We start from the raw sequence: 26224 nt of genomic DNA on the forward strand, positions 1-26224 counted from the left end.
ATTCTCTATCTATTAGGTCTCGCAAAAACACAAAATATCAGAAACTGAGCACTGACCGGCAGGCACGTGACTGTTTATCCCAGGGTGCAGCCGGCGCTGATATAGACAGCGACATGACATAAAAAAGGGGAAAAGAAGAATGAATGCGGGCAGCCTATCAAAAAGTTTGACATACAGCTAACCTGGTGTCAAAGACGATCACGTCTGGCGGAGACTGATCCACAGATATGTCCTCCTGTAGACAACAGTAAAGTCCAACCAACCACCTGTGCAAATCAAACCACAGGTTGCGAGAAGCAAATGTCAACTTAGGAAAGGTTGCGTGAGCAGGTGCCTTTTTGCATTAGGTGAGGGGGCATGCCCTGGCATAGGGCATGCACTACTGTCTGTCAAAGCCAGACTAATTGCAATTGGATGCTTCTGCAGAGGTCAGGTGGGAACCGTGACAATTAAAATCACTTAGCGTCTGGGTCTGCAGAACAGAGCTTTACCAGAACCTGCATCTATATTCATGTTGCTTCATATCAGTTTGCTCAATACATTGTGTGACAAATGCTTGTTTTGGTCTATTGTGTCTCACACAAAACCTTCATTCATTGGCACCGAGCCGTCAGGGTTTCCCTTTTTGCTGGCAAATATAGACGTAATTAAGTAGAGAAAGACATAGACAGTAGAGCGGGGTGCATTTGAACGAACAGCAAGATGAAAAGGCAGAGAGAGATCAGGAGCGTATGGCGCACCAGCCTGCACAGTTGTAAATGTTCTGTGAATTCAGACAGCTGCCTCTCTCTCTCTCTCTCTCTCTCTCACAGCTGTAACCAAGCTGTGTGAAGGTTTTAATCAAAACATAATGAATGAACCAAGTGTGTTTGTGTGTGTGTAGGGGCGCAACAATTGAGTAAACCAAAACAACTATATAATTGCCTTCTCTCATTTCTATTTCTCGCCTGTCATTTCAAAGTATCCCTCTCATCTATTTCTCTTTTTCATCCTCTCTTAAAGTGGGCAAAGGGCCGCATGCCAACTGTCTCACCGATGGCATTGACATTGTCCCAGCGCCCTCAGTGATGGTGTCCGCTGATGTCAGGAGGCAGCTGTGTGTAAGCTGGGAGCAGGAGGGAAAGGAAGGTCAAGGAGACAGGGACGCTACATTTAAAAAAAATATTTGTCAGTTATCGTGACCCATACCCAAAATGTGACCTCTGCATTTGACCTATCCAGAGATTAGTGGACACACGTACACCGGGAGCAGTGGGCAGCTTTCACTGCAGCGCCCGGGGAGAAAGTAGGGGTAATGTGCCTTCCTCAGTCGTTACCTACCGGCCCTGAGGATCGAACTGGCAACATTCTGTAAAATGTCTAATTTAGTAAAAATCTGTTTCACCTAAAATATTGAATAAATTGAAATGTTATGTGGGGCTTTAAACAATAATATCTAGATCTTAGGTGTATATATATTTTTGGTATGTTTATATAAAAGAATAATATAGTCAATATTGGGTAATCTTTGTAAGTCTTATTTAAGTATAGTTAAATGTTAAATGTCTACTTCTTATATAGTAATTTATAAATTAACAATTCTTTAATACTTTTTCCCATCCTCATCATAAAATATAATAAAATGTAAAATATAAAACGTATATGGGTAGTCGAAAAATGTATGTGTCCTATGGTATTGCCCATAAAAATCCAATGTTTTAAAAAATCCAATACCTCAATTTACAGGAATAAAAACAGTTGTTTAGTATGTTAAATATTTGGGGGTTGGAAAATTTAAAATTTCGCAAAATACCGAGAAATGATCCACTAGTAACTGCAGTGGACATAAACCCAGTTGAAAAAAAAACAGCATGTGCCGGTTTGGTATGTTTTGATGCTGGTTTTAGACGGTCATGTGCTGGTCCTTAGCTGGATTAAGCTGGTCAGACCAGCATCAAAACATACCTAACCCATCATATGCTGCTACATAAATGCATTTTCTACATTAACAAACAGGACACCACATGCACACAAACGATTCGCATTTAAGCAATTTCCTGCTACTAACAATGCTGCAAGTGTGTTGATAGCGGGCACCTGCTGGTATTAGCCAATCCCTACTTCCCGAGCAGATGGACTGCCAACAGCTCTTCTGTCCTGCATATACAGTACAGTGTCTGAAATCAGGCCTGTGACCTCTTTAAAACAGCCGGATTATCTGTGCGTGTGTATAGAATAACACACTGCAAACATCTGCTAAACATCTTATTTCTAATGGGTGTTAAGTTTTAAAAATGAAAAACAAAACATGTTTTCAACTTAACCAACTCAAGCCCCTTACCTTATGTGCCACTTTTGAAAAGATCTACAGTACTGGCTTATTTACACCCTTTTGTAACATACTCCATCAAGAAACCAGCTTGAGGGGCTCACACTCTCACATACACAAATGAGTGAAGTCACAGTTATAAGCCCTTAGAGCTATTTTGAACAATTCCCCAGTGTAACATGATAGACTAGCGTACCTAAAGCAGACCTCTTTACATTGTGTGTGAAGTGTGAGTAAGTGTGCTTCTCAAATTTTCTCCAGGATGGAGTGATTATTGAGATTACCGATGCCTATTCCCACACAACATCCCCTCACACTAACTGTACACACCATAGCTTTTTAAATTTCTGTTGACACAAAGGAAAGAAAACAGTCTGGGGCACGTTCTGACCACCATTGAAATTTTTCCTACCATGGTAGTCAATGGTGGCTAAGAACTGTTTGGTTCCAAGCATTCTTCCAAATGCATTTGGGTTCACCGGAACAAAGAAATGAATTTGAGGGTTTAGTTGATATTTTAGGGTGACCTGCCCGTTCAAGTACATTCAATATTTGGGTTTGAATTACAAAATTATGATGAATTATAAAAATCATATAATCTGTACGTTAGCATGATACAGACGTAATTACTCATATCGTGATATGATCTGTGGGTCATATCGCCCACTCTAAATCAATAGGAAAATCCACACAGCTCTGTGAGTCATAACTGTACACAGTTCAGACTAGAGGTCGACAGAGGACGACGAGTTTTTCTCTAGCCGATTCTTAGAAATCAGGCCGGTCGATTGCTGATAGATGAGGCCGATGTTTTTGGCCGATTTTCTTTTTTTCGCCTTCATCTCATAAAATCTAATAAATATCGCTTAAATTAATCATTTATTGAAGACATCAAGAGAGATTAAGTAAGTGTTTATTGCAGGTTACAAGATAACAGTCTAATTCATAGTACTAATACATTGCGCAAAACCTTAGTTTTGAAAGTTAGCAGGCAGAGGGGACGTCACAGTTTTATGCCGGTGTTAATCTGTTTGCCACAAGAGGCAGCAACAACGCTTAGCTGCTGACGGATACACCTAATTTGCGGCACAATCGGCCAATACGATTAATAAAAAAATTCCCCCAAAAGCCGATCAATAGGTCGACCTCTAGTTCAGACCCAGCTGACTTACCAGCGAGTGTTACGATGCAAATGGCAGAGAAAGCACACAAAAGTGTGGCTTAATGTTCAAATATAAGATGTAGGCTATATGCATCCCACAGTGATCTGAAGGGATAAAATGAAATTGAAGACTAAACGAACAAAAAACCTAGAAATAACCCTACCCTGAGGGCACCCAGCATGCCACTGGAGTTATGCCAACTGCACGGCCGCTTCATCCATCCAACATACAACTTTCCTTCATTAGAACCCAGAGGATGGCCGAGGCAACCGCAGGCGCTATTAGCGGGAAGGCCAGTTTGGGTTCTAGTACTGGGGTTAGCGTTTAAACTGCGGGGAGCAGATTGTTTCCAGCGTATGTCATTCCTTTAAAAAACGTTCCAAATGCTACAATAAAGAGTTACAATATGGAAGCGTGTTTGGGCACCACACACAGCGCTTGGCGGTGAGTTTTAATGGAGAGCACAATGTTAATGAGGCTTTTCAACGTAAAAGGACATATGCTTGAGCAAGGGAAAAAATAACGGACCCCGGCGTGACCACAAAGGCTCTGCAACAATATTTTGCCAAGTTTACCGGTATTGTTGTTTTTGACTCAAGCTCTCTGTATTTACTGCATGATTTAAAAAATCAATATTGACAATGTGACGCTTGGTAGCCCCAAAACCCGAGGTAAGAAAAAGGAACATTTGAAAAAACCCATTAGAGCAACCGCGTATTGGTAGGGGACAAGGAAGCAAAAACAAATTAGAAGGCAGCAAGGACTGGCACAGAAGAAAGGAACACATAAATATGGAAGTTAACATGGAAAGAAACACAAATAAAGAGCGCTGGAAAAAAAACAATCAAAGCCATCCGTGTAAACCTTGTGTTTTTTACACAAGTACCGATAGCATCTGACCTCACTGTCGCTATGACAAGAGTGGCAGCTTCCTATTGAGAGAGATCAGGATCTCTCCACAGGCCAATCATCACACAGGAGAGAGGTGGATGGGTGGGGTTAACAGATGTCAGTCACAAAGAATTCTGAGTGAACCCTTAAAGTTGGTGCTATGAATGAAATAAATATCCTTTTAAATATAACTTATTCAAACATTATGCTCTTAAAGTGCAAAAAAACAACAAAGACAACAGGTTGAATTTGACGCAGCAAAAACAAAAACAAAGAGACTAAAGAAAACAATACATGCCGTGTAAAACTTTTTTTCTTACTATGGGTGCTTACAGATAAAAATAGTTTTGCATAAATTAAAAAATGAAATGATACAAAAACATTTATATAAAGCTTTTAAACAATCCACATTTGAAAAAGAAATACAACATTGTACTGAATAAAATGACTAATTCTAATATTATATACGTTTGCAGACTTCAAACAGTTATTCGATTTTAAAGCTAGATACATAAAAGGAATAAACATATATGTTTTACTTAATATTAAAAGTGTTACATGTAAAGCAAATAAATGATGTCACAAAGATCATTATTTCGAAACAAAGGCAGCTCGACTTTAGCTTTACACTTTAAACCATAGATTCCAGGAAGAGGGCCAGAGCAGCTTGCCGATGTCAGACTTTGGTTAGCTGACAGCGGTCCGCTCTGTGTGTAAAAGTTCCTGTAAAAAAAAACTCAGCACTGCCGCAGAGTCGGGGACCGTAAATTTAAGCGACAGTTGGAAATACGTCATACCAACAAACCAGAACGCTCCTGCCCGAGCCAATAGTATGAAATGCACCCCGTCCAAACCCTGTGTGCACAATGAACAAAGGATATGGATTAAGATCTCACAAGGTGCTTGCCAAGCATTAGAGGGCGAGGAGGCGGAGCTCCATGCTAGAGTAATTGCATTTGAAGTCCGCAAAAGACATTAATTAAGTTTGACTTCCCTTAACATATAATGTGGTTTGAACCATGAATCAGGCAATGTGGACTGCATGGACTGGAAAGGGCGGCTGATTTTTGAGATAAGGTAAAGCTAATGAGTAAAAGGGAGTCCTTTTAACATGTGAAACCAAGAATTTGAAATATCCTGTTGTAAACATTCTCATTGTGATCGACTATTAAAACCAGTGCTCATACTAGGGATGTGGAACATTTTTTTAAATGTCGACCAGTAAAAACCTTATTTGCAAACCGACAAAAGAGTGATTACAAATCTATAAATCTTGCTATTTTTACTGACCTGTTGTTTTATTGCACAGAATAGATAAGTTACCTTATTTCAAAACTATTAAATCATATTTTATATTAGATTTCAATAATTAAATTTATTTATTGTTTATATAATTAATCAAATATAATATTCACTGGTGGGTTGCAAATCTGTTCTAAATTCAAACATAAATGTTGGGTCACACTTCAATATGAAGTGTTAATGTTGAAATATTTTAACTATGCACCCTATGGAAAACTTCATCCATCCCTTTTTATATTTTGAAAGCTTAACAAATCTAGAACTCTTTTGGGTGACCACCGGGATGTCCAATGTCAAAATCTGGGTTGTAAAACTGGCTAAAACACACACAAACTGACCCATTAAAGTGATAGTTCACCCAAATATGATCATTCTGTTATCAATGCCTACGTTAACATGCACCCTCAAAATGCGATTATAATAGGATTTTGTCAATACTGCAAAGCTTTCCCTAATGTAAACGCAATCATTCTATTTAAATAATGTGATCATAGTAAGCACAATCGAACTAACATATGTGGCGCTGGTTTTAATCCCAATAAGAAGGCATGTAAACACCTTAACCGCATTTATGATGCTCTGATCAAGGTGTGCATGTGCTTCTGTCACGCAGCTTAAGCGCAAATTCATGGCAAACATGACAGTCTGAAGTTTAACCGTCAACACTTACTGTCAGCAGTCTCTGCTCCTTATTACAGAAACAGCACGAACGCAACTGAGCGTACACCACCGTTGCAGAGACATTTTCCCTCATATTTCTATATTCAACACGGTGCGAATAACCATAAAATACATCCACATAACGACAAAAACGATAGCCAGTAACACACACCTACTGTACCAGAGAGCATCGAACGTGCTCTGTATAAGAAAGTCATACAGGTTTGAAATGACAAGAGGGTGAGTAAATGATGACAGAATTTTTTCATTTCAAATGAATTACCAGTACCAAACACTAATTGTACGGTTTAAATGACACTAAGTTTAGTAAAAAGTGATGATGCATCACCATTAAATGTGGATTAAAGGTGAATGTTGTAAAAACGTCATTAATCGACCACTGGAACACATATCACTGAGAATCAATACCTAACCTAAGTTTGATACACTCAGACACTGCTCACAGTCTGCACACAAGTAGAATAACTCAAGTTGATTCTTCACTTCACACAAAGTTCACGGAAGTTCACAGTCCGACCCACTCAAGAAAGTCTGGACAAGCTTTTTCAAATGGGGCTCCCACTCCAAAACAACCACTTATGCATCATTTGGCCGTCAATGCGCTTGGCAATCTCGCTCTCTAACTGCAAGGATTAAAGGCAGCCTCTTAATTGCTTCCTTTGAGGGAGGGAGGATTAGATCAGATGGAACGCTGAAGTGATGAGGACCCCGGCACCTAAACTGGGCCAAGACTTTCTCCCAGGATTCCCCAGTGAAAATCAGCGGGCATGAATCGCTCATTAGTATGAGACCCGAAAAGGACTTCTGGGAAGGGATATCAATGACTTGTGAGGCATCGGTGCTATTTAAAGATGCTAAACTTTACAAGTTATGTGTTGAGTGACAGGTAGGGGAATTGGGTCTCGCGCAGTCCACTTCTTAGTTGGTGTAGTTTTCTAGTCACAGAACTGGACTGTTAACTGAGAGCCTTTAGGTTCAAATTCTAAAAAGAAGCAACATCACTGAGTTTTATGTGATGAAAGCAACCTAAATGGCAAATTAGTCATTTGTATAGTTAGTTATTACGGATAGAAAATCCCACACATTCTCAATAGAGGGTCTGCGATCGAGATGGCAGGAGAAATGAATGCCTGAGTATGGTTTACACCGGGGGTGCTGCTGGAAGACACTACAAGACATAACAAAAGCCACAACCCACTACACAGAGACCATGTGCGCTGCATAGATAAACACGCATAAGATGTGACACAACAGCACGATTCAAGACCAGCTAAGCAGCTTACAAAAAATGTATCTAGTACAGCCTGCAACTATAGTAAAGAATAATGCCACAAAAACTGTACATATATGATATTGGTATCTACGTTTAATAATAAAGTGTGCATTTGTGCAAATGCACTAAATTTCACATTAAACTTCATATGAAAGTGTGTGTCCTATCTTTGGCACTAAAAGGAGGATAGTATGCAATGCCAAGAAGACAGGATGTCCACCTGACCCGAGAGCTTCTACACGGCTCTCTCCTCTCTGTCTTTAATCCGTCACTCATCTCTTTCACCACTTTGATCTGCTGCTCTCTGTCAAACATCTCTCAGTCTTAAGATCTCATTCCTCCATGGAGCAAAAGCAAAGCGACTTCAAAGTCAGGCAGGGAGAGAAAGAACGGGTTGAGTTTCTTTCATGGCCTTCTGCTCACTGAGTACTGTAACACACTGTGCAGTATATTTCACACAGAGCTAATACTAGGCTAACTGCAGCTTTATGTACTGAATGTAAACAATGAGAAACTGCCAAACAAACATGGCAAATATTTAACTAACAAACAGTACAGTTTCAATATAAAACACACAACTGAGTCAAAGTAAATTATTAGAAGCAATAACTGAGTGTTTTTTACTATAGCATTTTTATCAGAGGGAACTTTGATATTTTGAGCATCAAAGTAGACACAATATAAGAAATAAGATAAGAGAAGTACTCAAATCTTCATTTATAATACGGAAATTAATGATCTTAACAAATGAAAAAAATATATATTTTATTAACAAAACATTTTCCTATTTTTTTTAGGTTGACTTTGTAAACTTTGATTTTATTTTCGGACATGAAATATGACATTATGTAGAATTAATTTGACAGAAAAAAATGACAGATTCTCAAAAAATATGTGAACATGTCCATCATTTTGCATTTCAAGATGCAATTTTGACAAATGAAACAAATAATAGTACGATACAACAAATGTTAGCTATAAAATAATCCTCAGTAATAATTTATTCCACCACAGATTGCAAAACACATCACATGCTTCAGATGTGGTTGAACGGTTCGCAGTTTTATTGCGTACATCCATGCACAAAACTCCACATCTAAAAGCCCCCTGCATTTCAAAGCCCCTCAAACATCTGGAAAGGCATCAGATGAAGCCCCTCAAATGGTAAATGACAAGTCCATTTGCCTGACTCATCAATTCAGCCTAAAAACAGTAGCCAGAGAGGGAAATTTTGGGGTTAAATAATACGTTAATGTGTCATCAGCGATGCTGTCACAGCGCACCACATTAAAGCAGAATTTTGCTATCACGCCGTTAAAGATTCTTGTAAAGATACAGATGACTTGCGTCAGCCTGCGTTAAAGTGCGTATATATGAAGTTTCATTTATAGCAAAGGAGTTTCAGTAACAGCATTTAAGCGGAGCTGTCAACGATGATGAAAAATTACAGTGTCACTTCCTGTTTAGGGGGAAATGTCTTCCGTTGTCGTCATTTCAGAAATGGTTCTGAGATGGATTGAGTCAAGATGGAAAATGATACCAATATAATTTCCCATTTGTGGTTGCAAAAGCATTAGTTTACACACATTATGAGAGTCAACAAAACCAAGGGGATTCCAACCGACTAAGCTGTCAAAAATCTGTGCAAAATGTAAAACTTTGACCTGGTTTCAATCTAAAATTTCAGTTTCAGTCCCCAAACTGTGGCATCTTGCTGAGTGACTTGCTACAAAGTCAACATTACTTAAAACTGCAATCTGTACAATTTTATGGGTGAAAAATAAACAAAAGTTACTGAGCAAGTAGGTAAAAAATCAGTATTTCAAATGTATTATTAAATTATTTATATGGGCTATTTATAAACTTCGTGGAGACTTGCAGAAAGACAACAAACCTATATTAAAGACAGACAATGTGGAAAGAATATAAAAGATAATTTTTTAAATATGCGTATACTTAAACACCAAGAGAACAGCTGTATATAACCAAAGTCCGATGTAACAAACAGAGACTCACACTTTACTGCAGTGGCTCTGGTCAAAGTGGGGTCAAAACTAAATCGCCAAACGCGATTCATTGATTTAACACAGAGTAGATGCAGACGCGTATTGAATTAGCGCATTAGAAATACATAAGAAACTTAATTTACATGCAGTAAACCACACAGCAACTGAGAACCACAGTCTGAGAACCACTGCATTACACAGTCTCAGCTATGATGCAAAACACCTGTTCCCTTAGATACTCTTTACATTACTCCATATCGCCCGATAGAGGCCTAAATTCAGATTCTCAAAAGTTAGCTTCTCATGCCTTATTGCAAAAAATACAGCACATAACACTATGACGCATTTCACATGAACAGAAAGCATTTTGCAAAACCAGATCCTGAAATGAAAATCCATTAAACACCGAATATACACATATTATAAATGCATTCAGGAGTTTACAGCCCGTAATTCATATTCACAACAACGTATTTACTGGCAGCTGTGGTGAAGTTAAGAAATGGAGCAGACACTTCCCTTACATACAGACGTGGTCTGTCATAGGCAAAGAGTCAACGGAGTTGTCTATCTTCACTACAACAGCTGGGATATCTGCATTTCAAATGATTTTTTTTTTATAGGGCTCAAGTCTGCCACCAAACTCACTTTCTCACTCTATTCAAACAGATTCCTTCATTATTTCTTTTTTCACACACCCACAGTGATTAACAGAAGTGGCACGACTTCAACCGTGGTCTTTCAGTCAGGCAGAAAGCAACAAACAGTAAGTATAATGTAAACGGTTCTCTCACTACACACTGCCTGCCAAACCCTATAATATGTCACAATGACAAAAACATGAGGGTCTCTCTCTCTTAAATCACACAACTACACATGTTTATTTTTCTGTCATGGTGGGGACTTTCCGATGACTTCTATTGTTTTTATACTGCGATAATGACGGAATTTCTATCCCCATCCCTCAGGCTGCGTTGAACTAAGATATTAATGAAAATATTAGTTCTGATGATTCAAGAATCTCCATATGTTATTTAATTTCATCTAAAGTTAACTTCATCAATGTAATGTTATCCAATGACAATTGATTGGCCATTTTAACAGCATCTTATAGTGCAGTATTTGCATTACAACACTGCTTTTTACAAGCCATCCCTGCAGTAAAGACATTCTCACATCTTGCATATTAACAATTCAGAAAATGTTTCATGTTACAAAGCATTAAAGACGTCATAGAATCTATCCAAATAGACCAACATGTGGTAAATGAAGCCGCAGCAGCTCCAAAAACATAAGTGGCATCTATTAAATTTCCAAGAAGCAGAAATGTTGAGGGACGATGACCTGTTACAGTGGTTTAAGATACAGTAACGCAGTGGGGTTTATCAGCTAGTCACTGTTTAATCAGGGAGTCACTGTTTAATCAGTGAGAAGCCATGCCTGCTTATCACCCGCTTCCTTCAGAAGGTGACGCAAGGTCACGCTTCTGGTGCACGCTCATGTTGGGTTGACCGTCTTCTTCTATGATATGTAGTTTGGAAGCATTGCAGAGCTACCGTTTGCCCTTTGATAGAAGACACCGTTCTGTCATATCACCTGTTGGCCAGATTTATTAGATAGAACATGGAGTTCTTTTACAAGTTGTACTTTATTGGGACATTTTCACTGGTGAACACAGCTCAACAGATGGACGGTGGGCTGAACAAACTGACACTTTCTAATGACTGCTAAAATCTGAAAATGGACGGGCCCAAATATTTCTAACTATTAATATTTTATATAACCTGTTTGCAGTGTTTTAAGCATGCATTATGTTGCAATTCTAAAACATTCCTATAATTCTGGTCCTCGGATGAAAAGTTACTACATAAATGTGATCTGTGTTAGCATGGCACAGCAGCGAGCAACACTCAGCACCACGAGATCTATTCTACCCCAAACATTGATCTAACAGATTGATTACCATACAGCTGCAATGCTACTGACTTTCATCTCTGACCTCTTACTGCAAACATCTCTACAAGTTCTAAATAATCACATAGTTTTCAATTCTCTGTCGTTGTTAGACTCCATATTTCCATCTATTCTTTTTTTCTTAAATGACAGTACCACAGTACAGTGATGATATCAGATGGCGATATCATGGTAAACTTTGATTTATTAAAACATTATATCTGATATTTAAAAGTAACAAAGATGGAACAATGGTATTACCTTGTTACTTTGTGTAAGTGTTTTTTGCGTTTCTTTTTCTAAAATGACAAACTAACTTATACTGTTTTCTCTGAGAACACCATGTACTGTACCTTGGTACTGTTTGGTTCTTTCCAAAAGTTAAACAGCATCAAGAACAGAGGCCATAATGTTAACAGAGAAATTAAAGTTTCTAAATATCAACATATTCAGAGTCGTCCAGAAACCAGCAGGATATGTTCTTGCACACACAGTGGCTACAGGTGAGACTTGTTCTCTCAGAAAACCCTCACTTGGAGAGCACAAGCGTTGCGAGAGAAGCCAGAGGATTGGCTAACAGTAATTTACTGTGAAAACGTATTTTTTTTTCTTCTTTGAAGCACCTGAAGGTTCAGTAAAGTGTAAATAGAACATTCTGTGGGGTCGGAACACTTTGATGTTTTTTCGTAAGACCCACAAGCTTCAGCCGCAAGTGAGCAGGTCTCCTTTCGTGTCAGGAAATAGTGCGCATGACTGTCAATCTTACTGTCAAACCGTATCTCTGCCTTAGTATCTTTGATATCCAAAATCAAGTCTAGTTGTTTGAACTTTTTTATGTTGACTTTCTTTTTTGGCATTTTAAAATTATGTAAAAGAGTTTAAATAAAAGTTAAATGTTCAAGAAACCTTATACGTCTACGGTGGATGGGCCCTAAATATGTGACGCCAAGCAAAATTATTACTAAAATAATCAACATACTATTTATTACAGTACCGTACTAGAACTGGGAATTAGTTTATTTTCTAAAAAAACACTCGCAACAAAGAGATTGCAACAGTCTAGACTTCTGTTAATACGCTTATCTGCAATAAAACAGCATGTGCTCTGTCTAGTACGCTGCTGGCCCTTTAAGAAGATAAGCATGCCGAACACCTCCCCCTGTTGGAGGCCGGTGGCGCTGTGAACTTGACCTGATCTGACCCTGTTTCTCCCACCCCTCCCAAATTTCCGCTACCAGAGCACTGGAGCACATTCCTGCTCTGCTGTGTTTACTGAACATATGTGCGCGTGTGTTTGTGTGTGTGTGTGTGTGTGCACTTGTCTGTGCTTTATCTTCCTGTCTTACAGTGCACCAATAAAGAGTGTGTTTTTATACCTCCTCGTTCACTGTATGCCGAGGGGGAACGACAGGATATGGAGGCTCATAGAACCCTTGCTTAATATCTTCTATACTGACTGGCAGATTTACAGAACTTGCAAAACTCCATTATTCAGTTATTTCTTATTTTCATCCATTGAATGCATGGAGTAACCTGTTTTTGAGGCTGTAGAAATTGTTTGTTTACATTCAATCCGGCAGCATTCATTTATTAAATATTGGTGAAATGAAGCACGCATTCAGCATTTTAAAGAGGTGAAAGAGTTGTCTGGCTCCCGATACTGTTGTAGTCCCAGTATACTAACTGTATTATGCTCAATTGTGGTTCTCTGCTCCATCCACACAAACATCTCTAAACAGTTTTACCAAATGGTAAACTGCAAGTGCACAGGGCATTCAACACACATTTTGTGGGCATGTTTGCACCATAACCAGATTTGCATAAATCATTTTGCAAACCAGGAGGCATGAGCTAACCCAGACAAAGCATGCAAAAAAAAAAAAAAACGAAACATGCTGATGTGCAGAACAGATCATGTGATATTTCTACAAAACCGATATAGCCTGAAACAAACAGCACATCAATCTTTAAGCCCTAATTAAAACTTAAAATGTAATTAATTCGATTATCTTTCTAGGGAGCCGTTTCACCCCATGAGGTTTGCGGTTTAAGCAATTGTGAGTGAAATAGTCTGTTGAACGAGAGAGGGAATCAAAATAATAGCCCCTGGATCTCGTTCACGCCTCCATTCGGGACCACCACCACCCCACCCACAGCTCCATTAGCAACGATACTGAACCAGAGCTGAAAGTTTCAGCACACACACAGCTGCAGGAAGAGCTAAACACTAGAGGCCCTGTAGTGGAATTTCAGCATGGCCCTGTGCCTTTAAGAGCAAATGCTGACTTTTTTTGAGGCCACTCCCTCTTTCCTTTTCATTTTTAACGTCTCTCTCTCTCTCTCTCTCTCTCTCTCTCTCTCTCTGTGGTACTGCCGTTAGTAGAAGGGCGAGCGACTCAGTTTCTTATCAGAGGGTTTACAGCAAGGAGTTTGCAGGCTATTAAGCAGGTCAGGTGACATGTGGGCTGCCTGCCTGACCCACACAACTGAGGGTGAAGGTCGTCTGAGGGGGTGGAGAGACTAAAAGGGGCGGAAAGGAGATTGAAGCAGAGTAAGGGAGTGAAAAGATAGAGAGACATTTTCTCTTTCTTTGGCCTTAATGTTTTGTTTGTTTTCTCTTTAATTGGTCTCTTCTTTAAGTATGCATGCACACTTCTGCTTTAAAGGTTTAGGGTCACAACTTTATATAGAAAAAATTATACATTTAAACAAAACTATGGAATACCACAAATGTAACTATGTTATAGAATTAAAAAATTTAACAAAAAAGAAATCTTAACTCTATATAATGAATCATTATTCGTGTAATCGCCTTTGTTCAGAGAACATTATTGTTAATTGTGAGCTAATTTATCAAGTTCACATGTATCAAATGTTATTTTTGTTATAAAATAAACTTACATTTACACAATTATATGTTTGTCTATAAAAAGACATTTAAGAATTCACATTCACATCAAAAGATCCGTAATCTCAAGAGAAAATATTCACTCAAGCGACTATATAGTGTTTGTAACATACAATGTCAGATGCACATGTAATACAAATGACTGTATATTTTTACAGTGCACTTTGCAAAGCCCTGACACACAGACACACACATGCAGACACACAGACACACACATGCAGACACGCACGCACACAAGAATAATTCCTAAAACAATGCAACTAGGTAATTGAATAAAAGGTTTGGAACACATAATCTAGTATTTGAGAGAGCTCTCTTGACTCATATTACTGAGTCATTCTGCCTCCAAACATGCACACACACACACACACACACACACACACAGCAAATCAGCAAATACGTTGTTCTAGTCCAGCGCACTTTTACTGGCTAAATAGGCAGTCTAACAAAACTTTTAGTTGAGTAACTGGCCACATGTGTCCTCAGTCTTATGTGTCCTCATGCTTAAGTATTTCTTCAAAGTTATGTACAGCTTAATGTGCACGGACAGCATCTGAAAAGAATGTGTACATCAGAACACCCCACACTTGAAATGCACGGAAAAAAACGAATAAATTGTGCAGAGGAATCATTCATAAATTGTTTTCCATGTCATGTGCACTGCTCTGTAAATAACAAATTAAAACTGTGTTGTATTGTATTGTAAAGCAAATGTACTGGCAGATACCACTGAAATATCACTGGTGTTCTGTGAAATCACACCTGTATATATGACCCTAGATGAAAACGTCAGGGGGCCGACTCATGCTTTTTTTTTTGTCAAACAAGAAACAAAAACGTTCTTTTCCTGCGACTGATAATGCGGTGTTTGATTTAATAACATGCCTTAATCAATAACGATAAAAGGGCTAGAGGTTAAAGTTCAGGTGTCAGGAATGAAGGGTTTAGCGGTACATTAGAAGGCAGCCATGAGACTGTGGGTACGCCAGCAGCCTTCAGAGCGGCAGTAACTTGGCTGGCACAAGCGGTAAGATCATCAGCTGGCTTCCAGGCAACCTCCTTTTATACAACACAGTAAATTGAAACACATCTCTCCGCCTGCCCGTCGAGCCCACTTATTTTAAATGAATCATAGTGTCAGTGCTTGGCTCCGTGTGAATCTTAATTTCCCTTTCTTCCAGTCTCTCGAGTTTAAAGCCCAGCTCGACACAAACCTCTAGGTCTTTGTCAGCTCACTACTGCTTTTGAAAAGGTCGCCCAGAGGCATGCCTCACAGTACATTCTGAGGCCCACATTGCAAAAATAACATGGCACTCCTGGTACCAAGCAGAACAGGAGATGAGTCAACAGCTTTTTCAGAAGAACAAGCCAGAGCATCTTCAGTGATTTACGCCATGCAGTAAACCGGCGTCCGTTTTCAACCGCCACAACGCACACATGGCTTTCTCAGTGCATTTACACAACAACACTTCCAAGTACTGCCGTTACAATTCAGAGGCAGCACAGTTCTGAGAATCATCTTGAACGGACATGGATTCATTCACACGAACACATAAAAACAATGTGAAACCAAAATTAACCTAGCGCACTGCGTGAATTGCCATATTGTCTTGGTACCCGTTGGACCAGTTTATTTCTTTGAAGAAGCTGGAAGAGATCTCGTAGCCTGGTGAAAAAACTAGCATACAACATATGCACTTCACTCACCTCTCTCCTGCACAAAGTAGGCGAGGTAGAGGTCCAGCTCTTTGACGGACACGCTGATGTGATGAGGCTGGACGCAAAGGATGGGATTGGAACACTGGCCGCCCTTGACTAGCCGCTCCCCATCCGTACTCTCCAGCGGGATGCCCTTGAACAGAATCACCATCACCAGGTCAAGACGCCACACCTTATCCGCCTGCCGCAAACAGTCAATGCGCCTCATCTTTCCTTTCTGGTCAGGGTTCGAGAGGACACAACACGGGGGCTTTTTCCCTGTGATGGCCAGCACGAAGTCCTCACGACACTCCGGTCGGATGTCTTTGCGGAGCTTGGCGAGGAGGCGTGACGCCCATTTCTGTTTGACCTCGGGTTTCTCTCCCAGGAGTTCGTCTTTGACGGCGCGCTCTTCATCCTTGGTCATCCGCTTCTCATGCTTTTTGAAATACTTGCGCTTTCGGGCCTGCAGGTTGAACCATGTGTAGGCGAAGGCACGCACGTGCGGCAGCAATGCCTCAATGAAGGGATGAAATTCATCCTGGGAAAGAATAGAAAAAAACAGATTAGTTACAGATCGAGTTCGGTTTAATTCATTTTTGTGCCCCTAGTGGCACTAAACTGAAAAAATTAAACTTAGAAAAATACTACATTGTTTGGTTCAGTTTCTGTATAGAGACAAAGCTCAAACAGAAAAACAAGGTGATAAAAAACAAACCAACACAAAGAATTGAAAAATTAGTTTTCATGACCCAGAAACCCATCTAATGTCACACTGCAAGGTCTTTGCTCATACCCAAGTCTACTTACACTGTAGTTGTCTCATAAAGCTGCGATGTGGTACAGTGTCCCACCATCCAAAAAATAACACTCACCTCAATAAAAGGATAGAAATCAACCTGAGAAAAATGAGGGATTACTCATCAAACTGTTTACTCAAAATCTATTTCTGACAAACAAAAGCCACGTCTGAAGTTCAAAGAGGATATGAATCATTCCATCTTTTTTCTGTATTGATTTACTTTGATGAAATACATTTTTTCCGTTCTCTCTTGTTTACAAAAACAGAAAGCGTAAATTCCAGATGTAATGCTTTGAAAGTCACAATGATATTCCACAGATTTCACAGCTAAGTTTGTTCAGAGTTTACAGCAAATCGAATGCATCCACGCTCCGCAGTTTTTTCCTTTTTTGCTAATGCAGCATTGAAGTCATCATTTATCCAATTATGCTTTTTTGACTATTTTCACTTTCAGTGGTAAGTTTTCAACAACAACAGCAACACCACACACATATGCACCTCCCGGGCACGTCGCAAACCGCAGTCCTTTAACTGTTTGGGGCTGGATAATTCTGCGGCATTCATTTGGTCTGACTAATTACTTCCATATTTTACCATTTCTAAAACCCTAAACTAGCACCAGGCCGTGCTATAAATGTTACTAAAACCCCAAATGAACATTAAGCATGCACATCTATCAATTATCATTAACAAGACTTCAAGCTCAGCGCACACTGCTGTGGCTATTTGTGCGTGTGTGCACACAAAACATTCATAATGAGAGCGGAGCTCTACAGTTCTGTGATAATCATCAGTCCAAAAAATCCCCACATGGGAATGAAGTTCAATAGGAGGGGTTTAGCGCTTATGGCAAAATAATGAAACTCAGTCTTGCTCTGAATGATGTCAGCTGTGGAATCAATATAGCATGACATAGTCACCAGCGTGTCAATTTTGCTTAGGTATAATGCAACCGCAGAGAGAGGAAAAAAGAGAGATGCTTAGGGCTGCTTGACCACAGTAATTCAAACAAAGAAAAAGAAAGGAAAAAAGAAAACACAGCAGCCCTCAATCTGTTTGTGCTGCAAGGAGTTTTTGTAAGCAGGAAAATAATTAGATATGCATTCAGCACGTTCAGCATCTCAGGCGATAAACATATTCTACAGCTTACGGCGGTGAGAAACAACGTCCAGAACCCACCTACAACATTTTCCTCTAACACCTCCATAACCATCTCGAAGTTACACTCTATAAGTAAAAAACAAGGTTCTATGCCTTCTGTTTGCATAGATACTTCATAATGAATGAGTTTTGAGCAAAATTGATATCCAACCTTTGAAAAGTTACATCTCCCCTTCTTATTTGAACACATTATTAAATATATATGTATTCATGTAAATATACAATGTTTTCATGTTGCATAGTTGTGCCTGAAGTGAATAGCCAAAAAATTACACAACACAATAGTGATGAACCGATATGTAAATATTTGGCCAATTTTGGCCCATTCTTTATCATTTGAAGCGGATAACCGATATATTGGCTGATATACAGTATCTAAACATTACTATAAAATTCACTAAGATTGAAATAAAAGGCAAAAAGTGAACAATTGTTTTTTTGAAAACATTGACTGCAACAAGGTATCCCCTGAAAATCATGTACCAAGCCTATTTACACTTGTTAACTGTTCTTTAACCGTCAAACTTTTCTGGTATATTTTTGATTTAATAAACAAATTATAGATGTTCTTCTAAAGCAACCCAGTAAAGTTATCTTCATAGTCACATGTCTAACAGCTGCACATGCTTTTGTTACTGTACTTTACACATTTATAAAAACGTTATCTACATCAAACATTTTTTGCTAATAGCAGTAAGTGAATGATCACGACAGAAAGATACTGTTCTGTATTTTAACTGTGAGCAGCGTGAACCTGAAGAAGTTTAACCAGAGGAAATTAATCAACAAATATGAATAACAAATAAAACTATGATCAGTGCACATTTTATTTCATGTAAGCTTTTTGGGTGACTGTGACACATTAAAGAAATGTCCTAGTTGTTAACTAACTATGAACAACAAGAGTTTGTTCACGTCGAAACAGTGATTTATTTTAGTTCAGGGTCCATTAACTCATGTTAACAGTTACACCATTTTGTAAATGGTGAAATTAACATGAACTAAAATGTATAAATGCTTTAAAAGTATTGTTCACTGTTACTTCATGTTAGCTAATGCATGAACTATTTGTTAACAAATTACTTATTTGTAAAGTGTTCCGTTTTTAGTTCTACTACAGTTTGCTTTTTTTGTATATTTAAATAAAACCCATATTTGTGTGATTGTTTTGTCTAAAGATACAAATAGTAATGTTTTTTTGTAAAGTATGTTTTTAAAACGACTTTGATATTCTAATCGAACTAAGCCTAGGCCTGGCTTAAGCTAATCCTTTTCCGGTAAACTGCCTCGAATTTTTTTTATATCATATACACCATATTTTGATAGTTTATTTGCTTTTACTTTGTATATAATTGTATAATATTGCATTAGTGTTTGCTACCTGTTTATCGATTTTGGACACTTCTGTACTGTATATGCATACAGCATATGTCCACTTACAAAACTAAAATTGTATATTTCTAAACCTCAAATTCCAGGTTCCATAAAAACCTCTTATCTTTAACATTCTAATTATAACCAATCCTATTATCACCAAGAGCAAAAACACTAGTTGGTCTTCTCAAAAGTATAATATTTCAAACACATTTGTGAATTTAGACATTGTTTCTAAGGAATTTCTGCTTTAAAAAACAGACTTTCCCTCCTTGTGCTGCTTCGGAAATATTTGAAAACACTATAAAACCTGCTTTTTTAGAAGCTGCTCTCGCGGAGCTGGACTAAAGAAAGGAACCAGATTTAACATCCTTCTTTTACCCAAGAGCAACAGCAGAGCAGAACATGTTTATATTTCCAGTTATTTCAACTTTTGTGCTGGGAGAAGCTGAAAGCAAAATAGAGTGCAGTAATTGTGAGGTGGAGAAGCCTGCAGACAGCAGACAGCACAGTACACACATTCACATCTGTAATCAGTCGAGTCAAGCAGAACCGATACAGTTACTGAGTCCACTTCACCAAGACTTGCACAAAAACCCAGACAGAAAAGCCTCTCGATAGTTCCCAAAGTTACCAGTAACGCATGGAGCTGCGGCTAAACAGACCACCTGAGATAAACGTTTAACACATTTAAAGACGTAAATCGTTTAATGGATAAAATATTCAAGAATTAAAAGAAAATGGAGAACTTCCTGGAACTATTCTGAAGGCTCCATGAATCACGTGACCCTTAAAAAATGTGAACTTCCGTTGTCGTGACTCTCTCTTATCAGCTCTGGTCCAGACAATACTAGCACCTTCTGTCTGCAGATGTTTTCTAAAAGCCGTGAGGAAATGGTAAATTCAAAAACAGAGGGCAGTGAGAGTTGGCTTTATTTCTGTCTGTGGATGTGTTTTCTTTCAGTTTGGGATAAAGCTCCTCTTATTACACTTGCTGCAGGAGCAGTGAATCTGTCAACCACTTCTTTGGCAAAATTAAACATTTGTTAACGCGGAGAACGCTAAGAGGCAGGTCAAATAAAGCGGCCGAGGCACACATGCTTGGAGCGAATATCTCATATTTTACCAATATTACCATTCTATATTTACACAAACTTTTACATCCCTCCACACACATAATTATTATTTACTTTAAGTCAAAACATGTATCCAAAAATATAATAATTCACAAATTAAGTCTGGCATCCTTGCAACAGCTTAACATTATTTGACAAAAAATAGCAATATATAAAATTATATAATGCTTTTTTATAAAAAACAAAATTGTAAATTAACAATCTAATCCAATATTGACCTGAAAATGAGCTTTAATTTACAGACCTTCTGTATTTACAGCATCCAGATATGAAAAGCTTATTTGAATTCTCTTCTTTCCTCCACTTCTGGAAAATCCAACTTACACTGGTGACTGTGTTTTGGAAAATTGATCTTTCGTACGTTTGAAACCGGTGATTGACCAGCCAGTGTGTTTAAAAAACCATCTCGACCAAGAAGCTTACACAAAATGGTCTACCAGCATTACCATCCACCACGTTCCCAAACACAGCTACCAGCTTAAGCTAGATTTAATTTCCAGCATGATCTTTTCTTTCTCTCTTTCCATATTTGGCCTGGACGGGCTCCAACGGAATGCTCTGTTTTTACTACAATCAGTCTGAGAGGAACGCTGCGACTGGATTTCGTGTGCAGATTAAGGATGAGAATGTTATTGATAAACATGGCTGATGAATGACTTCATTACGGCAGATGAACCCAAGTTCTTTGATCTGCTGGAGGCTGATGGCTGGCTGGCCGGCCGACTGTGATATTACAGACGGTTTGGTGAGGAGCGATGACCGCTTTAGTAAAAAAGCCAGGCCTAGCAGCTCTGCCGCTCTCTCTCTCTCTCTCTCTGTCAGCCACACACACACACACACACACACACACACAGCTGTATTTATGCAGTAATTGAATCATTTTGTTATTGCGGGGCTCAGGGAAATGTGTTTTTATTCCTGTCCGTTGCTCGGCTACCATCTTTATTATGTCTTAAACAGAGAATGTGATTTTTTTTCTCTTTTTGGTAAATCTTTTTCCAAGACAAAAAGAACAGAAATGTCTAAAAGATGACAAAATAGGGCAGTTGCGGTCACACACCCTGAAACAAAGTGTTGCTATGGTCACCCTGTGTGTCACAAGCATCTTAGCTTTTCCTTGACAGCTTTCACAAAACTGTGTGGTCAGGAGAACTGGATCCTAAAGGGATCGTTCAGCCAAACATTTAAATTCTGTCCTAATTTACTCACCGTCTTGTCATTTTTAACCTGTGTGAATTTCTTTTCTTTCACAACACAAAAGAAGTTGTTTTGAAGAATGTTGATAAACAAAAAAAACATTGAGGAGTCCAATGTCACTTTCATTTTGGGGTGAGCTATATCTTTAACTCTGGTTTCTAAAGAATTCAAAACGCATCATTAACAACAAAAGCAACTGCAGGCTTTTAAAGCTACTATTTTAGTAACACCATATGCACAATTAAATAACATCCAAAATCCCTCCGTTTTTCATATTTCACCATTCACCTTGCGCAGGGTACAGCCCGCCAGTGAAAAAAATGCCAGTGAGCCTTGAATTTTTGTAACGGTGCAATTTACCCAGAATGCCCTCTGAGCATTAACAGCAGACAAACTTCCCCACCCTTCCTACACTGTTGCCAAAAGCACTTTCACTCTATTTCTACCGACTGGCTATGAAGTGGATCGTCTAGGATCTGGATAATGGATTCAGCTTTAACACTCTTTCAAAGCCAATGCACCAAAACATAGAAGAGTCCAGAGGCGTCATAGCCATTAAAACAGAGGGGGCACATGCATGTGGGGGCAGACTGATCCGTGTACGTCACAAGCTACTGTGCGAGAACAGATTGCTCCATATGCTTTCAAATGGCTCTTGCTATCATTGGTGTAGTCTGTACAGTCGAACACATCTCTTGCCAGTTGGCATGCAGGTAGCACCGTTTAAAGTGACTAACCTTTATGTTACAGTTCACTTTCAGGGTGCAAAGACAGACAATACCCAAAGAAAATATTTTACTCTAAATTAACTATCAGTAATATATATATATATATATATATATATATATGTATACATAGAGTGGTATATTACTTAAAATAATATACACAATATATTAAACAATACATAAAGAATTTACACTTTTCATATATTAAGAAATAGATGCACTTAAATTATAATATGATGTATTATATTGTCTTACATATTTTTGTTTCATAATGGAAGACATTTTGTAATGGGTAATAAATCTGTATTAAAGGCAGTTTAACAAAGGGTAACCACTTTGGTTAATTTTTATTAGCTTTTTTCTTTTGTGCTCTATATTCATTTGAATGCAAACAATGACTCTTTTACAACTATAGCACACAATTGTATACAAGACATTTGTTCTCAAAATACACCAGACTGACGGATTTACCTTATGTTTTAATTTGATTCTCGCGATGATTTGTGCAATGTTTTGAATATAATATTGCTTTAAATGTATGTATTTGTATGTACAGGATCTGTTTTTGTGTGTTGTGCACACTGTACCCCCTTAAACGAAATGGGTGCATGATGCCCCTGGAAGAGTCGGCATGCTTTTGTTTGGGATACATACAGTGTGAGAGATTCAGATATTCATTTGACTGCATGTTTACACTTTTGCTACAGTAGTTCTCACTGCAACAAAATAAATGCACAAATGAGACCAAGCAAATATGCTTGAAAACTATGCGTCACAATAATAACACAAGATACTGGGTTTGAATTTTAATGTATAGGAAAGTGAACATAGGTTTAAAACTGCAACTGATGAATCGCTAAATAACGTATGTTTTTTTGTTGTTGCCTTCCCTTAAAATTTTTTTTTTACTTTGAATTATACGCAAGATGCATGAATGCTTTAGCTAAATTGTAATTGAAACACATCTGCGCTTTTAACCATGACAACAAGTTCGGTCGCTATAGTCAGAGAATAACCAGAGACACAGAACAGCTGCAGTCGGGATATTCCTCTGTGACCAGTGGGCTGATGGGATGAGGTTCTGAATGCTGAGTGGATCAAAGGGGATGTTCTATGAGCCACACTGCCTCTTTTTCCCCTCTCTCTCTCCCCCGCACAACCGCTGAGTCAGCCCTCAGCCATGCAGCATCATAATGGAGGGAGGGGGATGCTGGGTAACCGTCCTCTCTCTGGAGAAAAGGCGGTTTGTTAGAGAATGTGCTGCAGTGGTATTTGGGTTATGCTTCTTTCTCTCTCTCTCTTTCTCTCTTCTATGTTTCTTTTTTCATCATTAGTCGTTCTTAAAGTGTTTAGGTTTTGAAGGAATACAATTTTCTTTTACTGTACTTGCACTTCTCTTTTAAAAAATATTTAGGTATTTTGCACAAACACTATACATGCAGTTGTGACCTAATTTGATTGACATTTGACCGAATGAGAGAGTATGGTCTCTAAATGGTTAACATCGTTATTCCTTGTTAGCTTTGCCGCCATTTTAAAATCGTATAAGTCACCATTCATAATGTTGTAATTGTCTTCTGTATTTAAAAGGTGTAAATGCCTTACAATGCCAACAGCGGTTGTCAATATTTCAAAAAGTTTTACATACCGGCTGTAGTTCAGACTCCAAAACAGTCACTTTTATCCTTGGCACACGAAACAGGTAGTAGTGCTGGCGGACAGTTTCGAGCACAGAAATACTACGTCATGCGTCCAACTTGTTTTTTAACAAGTTGACCATGTTAAGCTTGAGCACCGAGCACGTTTAACAGTATAAAGAAGGCATAGCAAGTGCATATGTAATAGCATGTTAGGCCTCCTTTAAGAAAATGTATTGTCAACTACCTACTCAAAAATTAGGCAGACCTATTGCTGCATGTGACTTGCATAGAACAGAGTCACAGGGTTCATGTTCCCATGCCAGTTAAAGGCACCTGTTCTGTAGCATCTGAAACGGTATAAATCTCCATTGATGGAACACAGAGAGCGTTTGTTTACTATAGATTTGAAACAAAGAGACACCAGCATCATTATGCACGATTCAACCTTTGCAACAATTAGTGCCTTAGATCTTCATGTTTTCAGGCGTCCCGGGACTCTAATGACAAAACACTGTCTGGCTCTGGAATGATTCCTCAGTGTCGATTAGAGCAAAGGGGGGGGGGGGGGGGCAAGGGCCTTTCTTTAAAACACAACATGGGAAATGCAGCCTTTCGCTTCATCCTTTACTCACTGAGCTTACTTCACTCCATCTACAGTTCCTTCGTTTGGAAAGACATCTAAAAGCTGGAAAGTATCACTGTGCGTGCAAAGAATTCTGTGTCGCATGGTTATTTCCACTTAACAGTTGCTTGGTAAATTTGCAGGAGGGGCTGCCAGTTATGAAAAACCTCTCCAACTCAAGTTGGTTTCTAAATGAGTACAAAAACACATTCTAGCGAACAATGAAATGATGCTCTGAGGTACACGCTTTGCACCTTACCTACGCACACAAAAAAGGTCAAGCTTTTTTCTTGAAATTATCAATCATTATTTATATTCGCTATTGAAATCTCTTTGGTCTGAACCTGATAGTACGGTCCTCTCCAACAAAGCCATAGAAGGCCAAAAATAACTAGTTACTAAGTCTTGTTGAAATTCACCCTTTATTATTGAACAATAAGAAGAACTGTTTAGAAATTTGGTTAAATAATTCTTACCTAAATTGTGGTTTTACGGATTATTTACTGTACACAAGTCTGCTTTTGTTTCATGAATAAAGCCCTTTGTTTTTTCCAACTCTACCTCTCCAATTGGGAAAAACAACGGCAGCATTAAGGATGTTGACATCCAGAAATACACGGCCAAAATATATTTGTTATTGTTTTTATTTCCAGATTATTTCTAGATTCCTACTTTTATTGGGGAAGTTTCTTTTCGATTTCAATATGTATTTCTCAGCACAGATGCATCTTAAATACATAACAAGAATTCATCATACAGCTTCTATAATATAATTTTTTAGCGATATAGAGGATTTTATGGGCTACCACATTATAAGTTAATACTATTGTGGCCTTGGTTACGTCAGTGGAAGATTTTAAAAATACTTTCAGATATTAGGCTTACATTTTGATAACAAATATATTAAGAACATTGATGGATCATCACTATAATTAATCGACAATTCAATTGGTTCAATGATATGTTGTCATTAAGCACTGCTGTCAAACAAATGTGCCAACTACTAAAAACAATTTACTTTGTCTTTCAGTCTTGTAAAATAAATTAATTCACCACAACATTCGTCTGTTCCACTCCCACACGCTTTCAGAAGCGGGACATCTGCAGCTTCATCTTCTTAGCATACATGCTAACCACATAACCGCAAAAACAAACAGCCCAGTGACTCCAAACACTCACCAAAACAAACACATTGGCAACAATCTGGTCTTAAGCTTTTTGAGCATCCGGAAATGCTTGGACAGACTGGGGCATAGTGGGTTTATGGGAGGAAACAGCTGTGCCTTCACAGAATTTATTTGCGCAGTGAATTACAAACCCACACAGAGTTTTTGTCTCAATGGCATTCGATATACATTGTGCACGGTGCCACAGTAGCTTTCTG

At 38.5% G+C, this 26224-nt stretch overlaps 1 protein-coding gene across 3 annotated transcripts in view; it reads right to left on the reverse strand.

Moving 5' to 3' along the window:
- nfic (nuclear factor I/C) overlaps window positions 1–26224 on the reverse strand; it is an 86289-nt gene that overhangs the window by 43791 nt on the left and 16274 nt on the right. For all 3 annotated transcript variants that reach the window (XM_079468070.1, XM_079468069.1, XM_079468071.1), the window contains exon 2: window positions 16193–16724. In XM_079468070.1, coding sequence (XP_079324196.1) covers window positions 16193–16724 — 532 coding nt within the window. The remainder of the gene's footprint in view (window positions 1–16192; window positions 16725–26224) is intronic.

Source organism: Barbatula barbatula, assembly GCF_947034865.1.
Source record: "Barbatula barbatula genome assembly, chromosome: 11".
Taxonomy (NCBI): domain Eukaryota; kingdom Metazoa; phylum Chordata; class Actinopteri; order Cypriniformes; family Nemacheilidae; genus Barbatula; species Barbatula barbatula.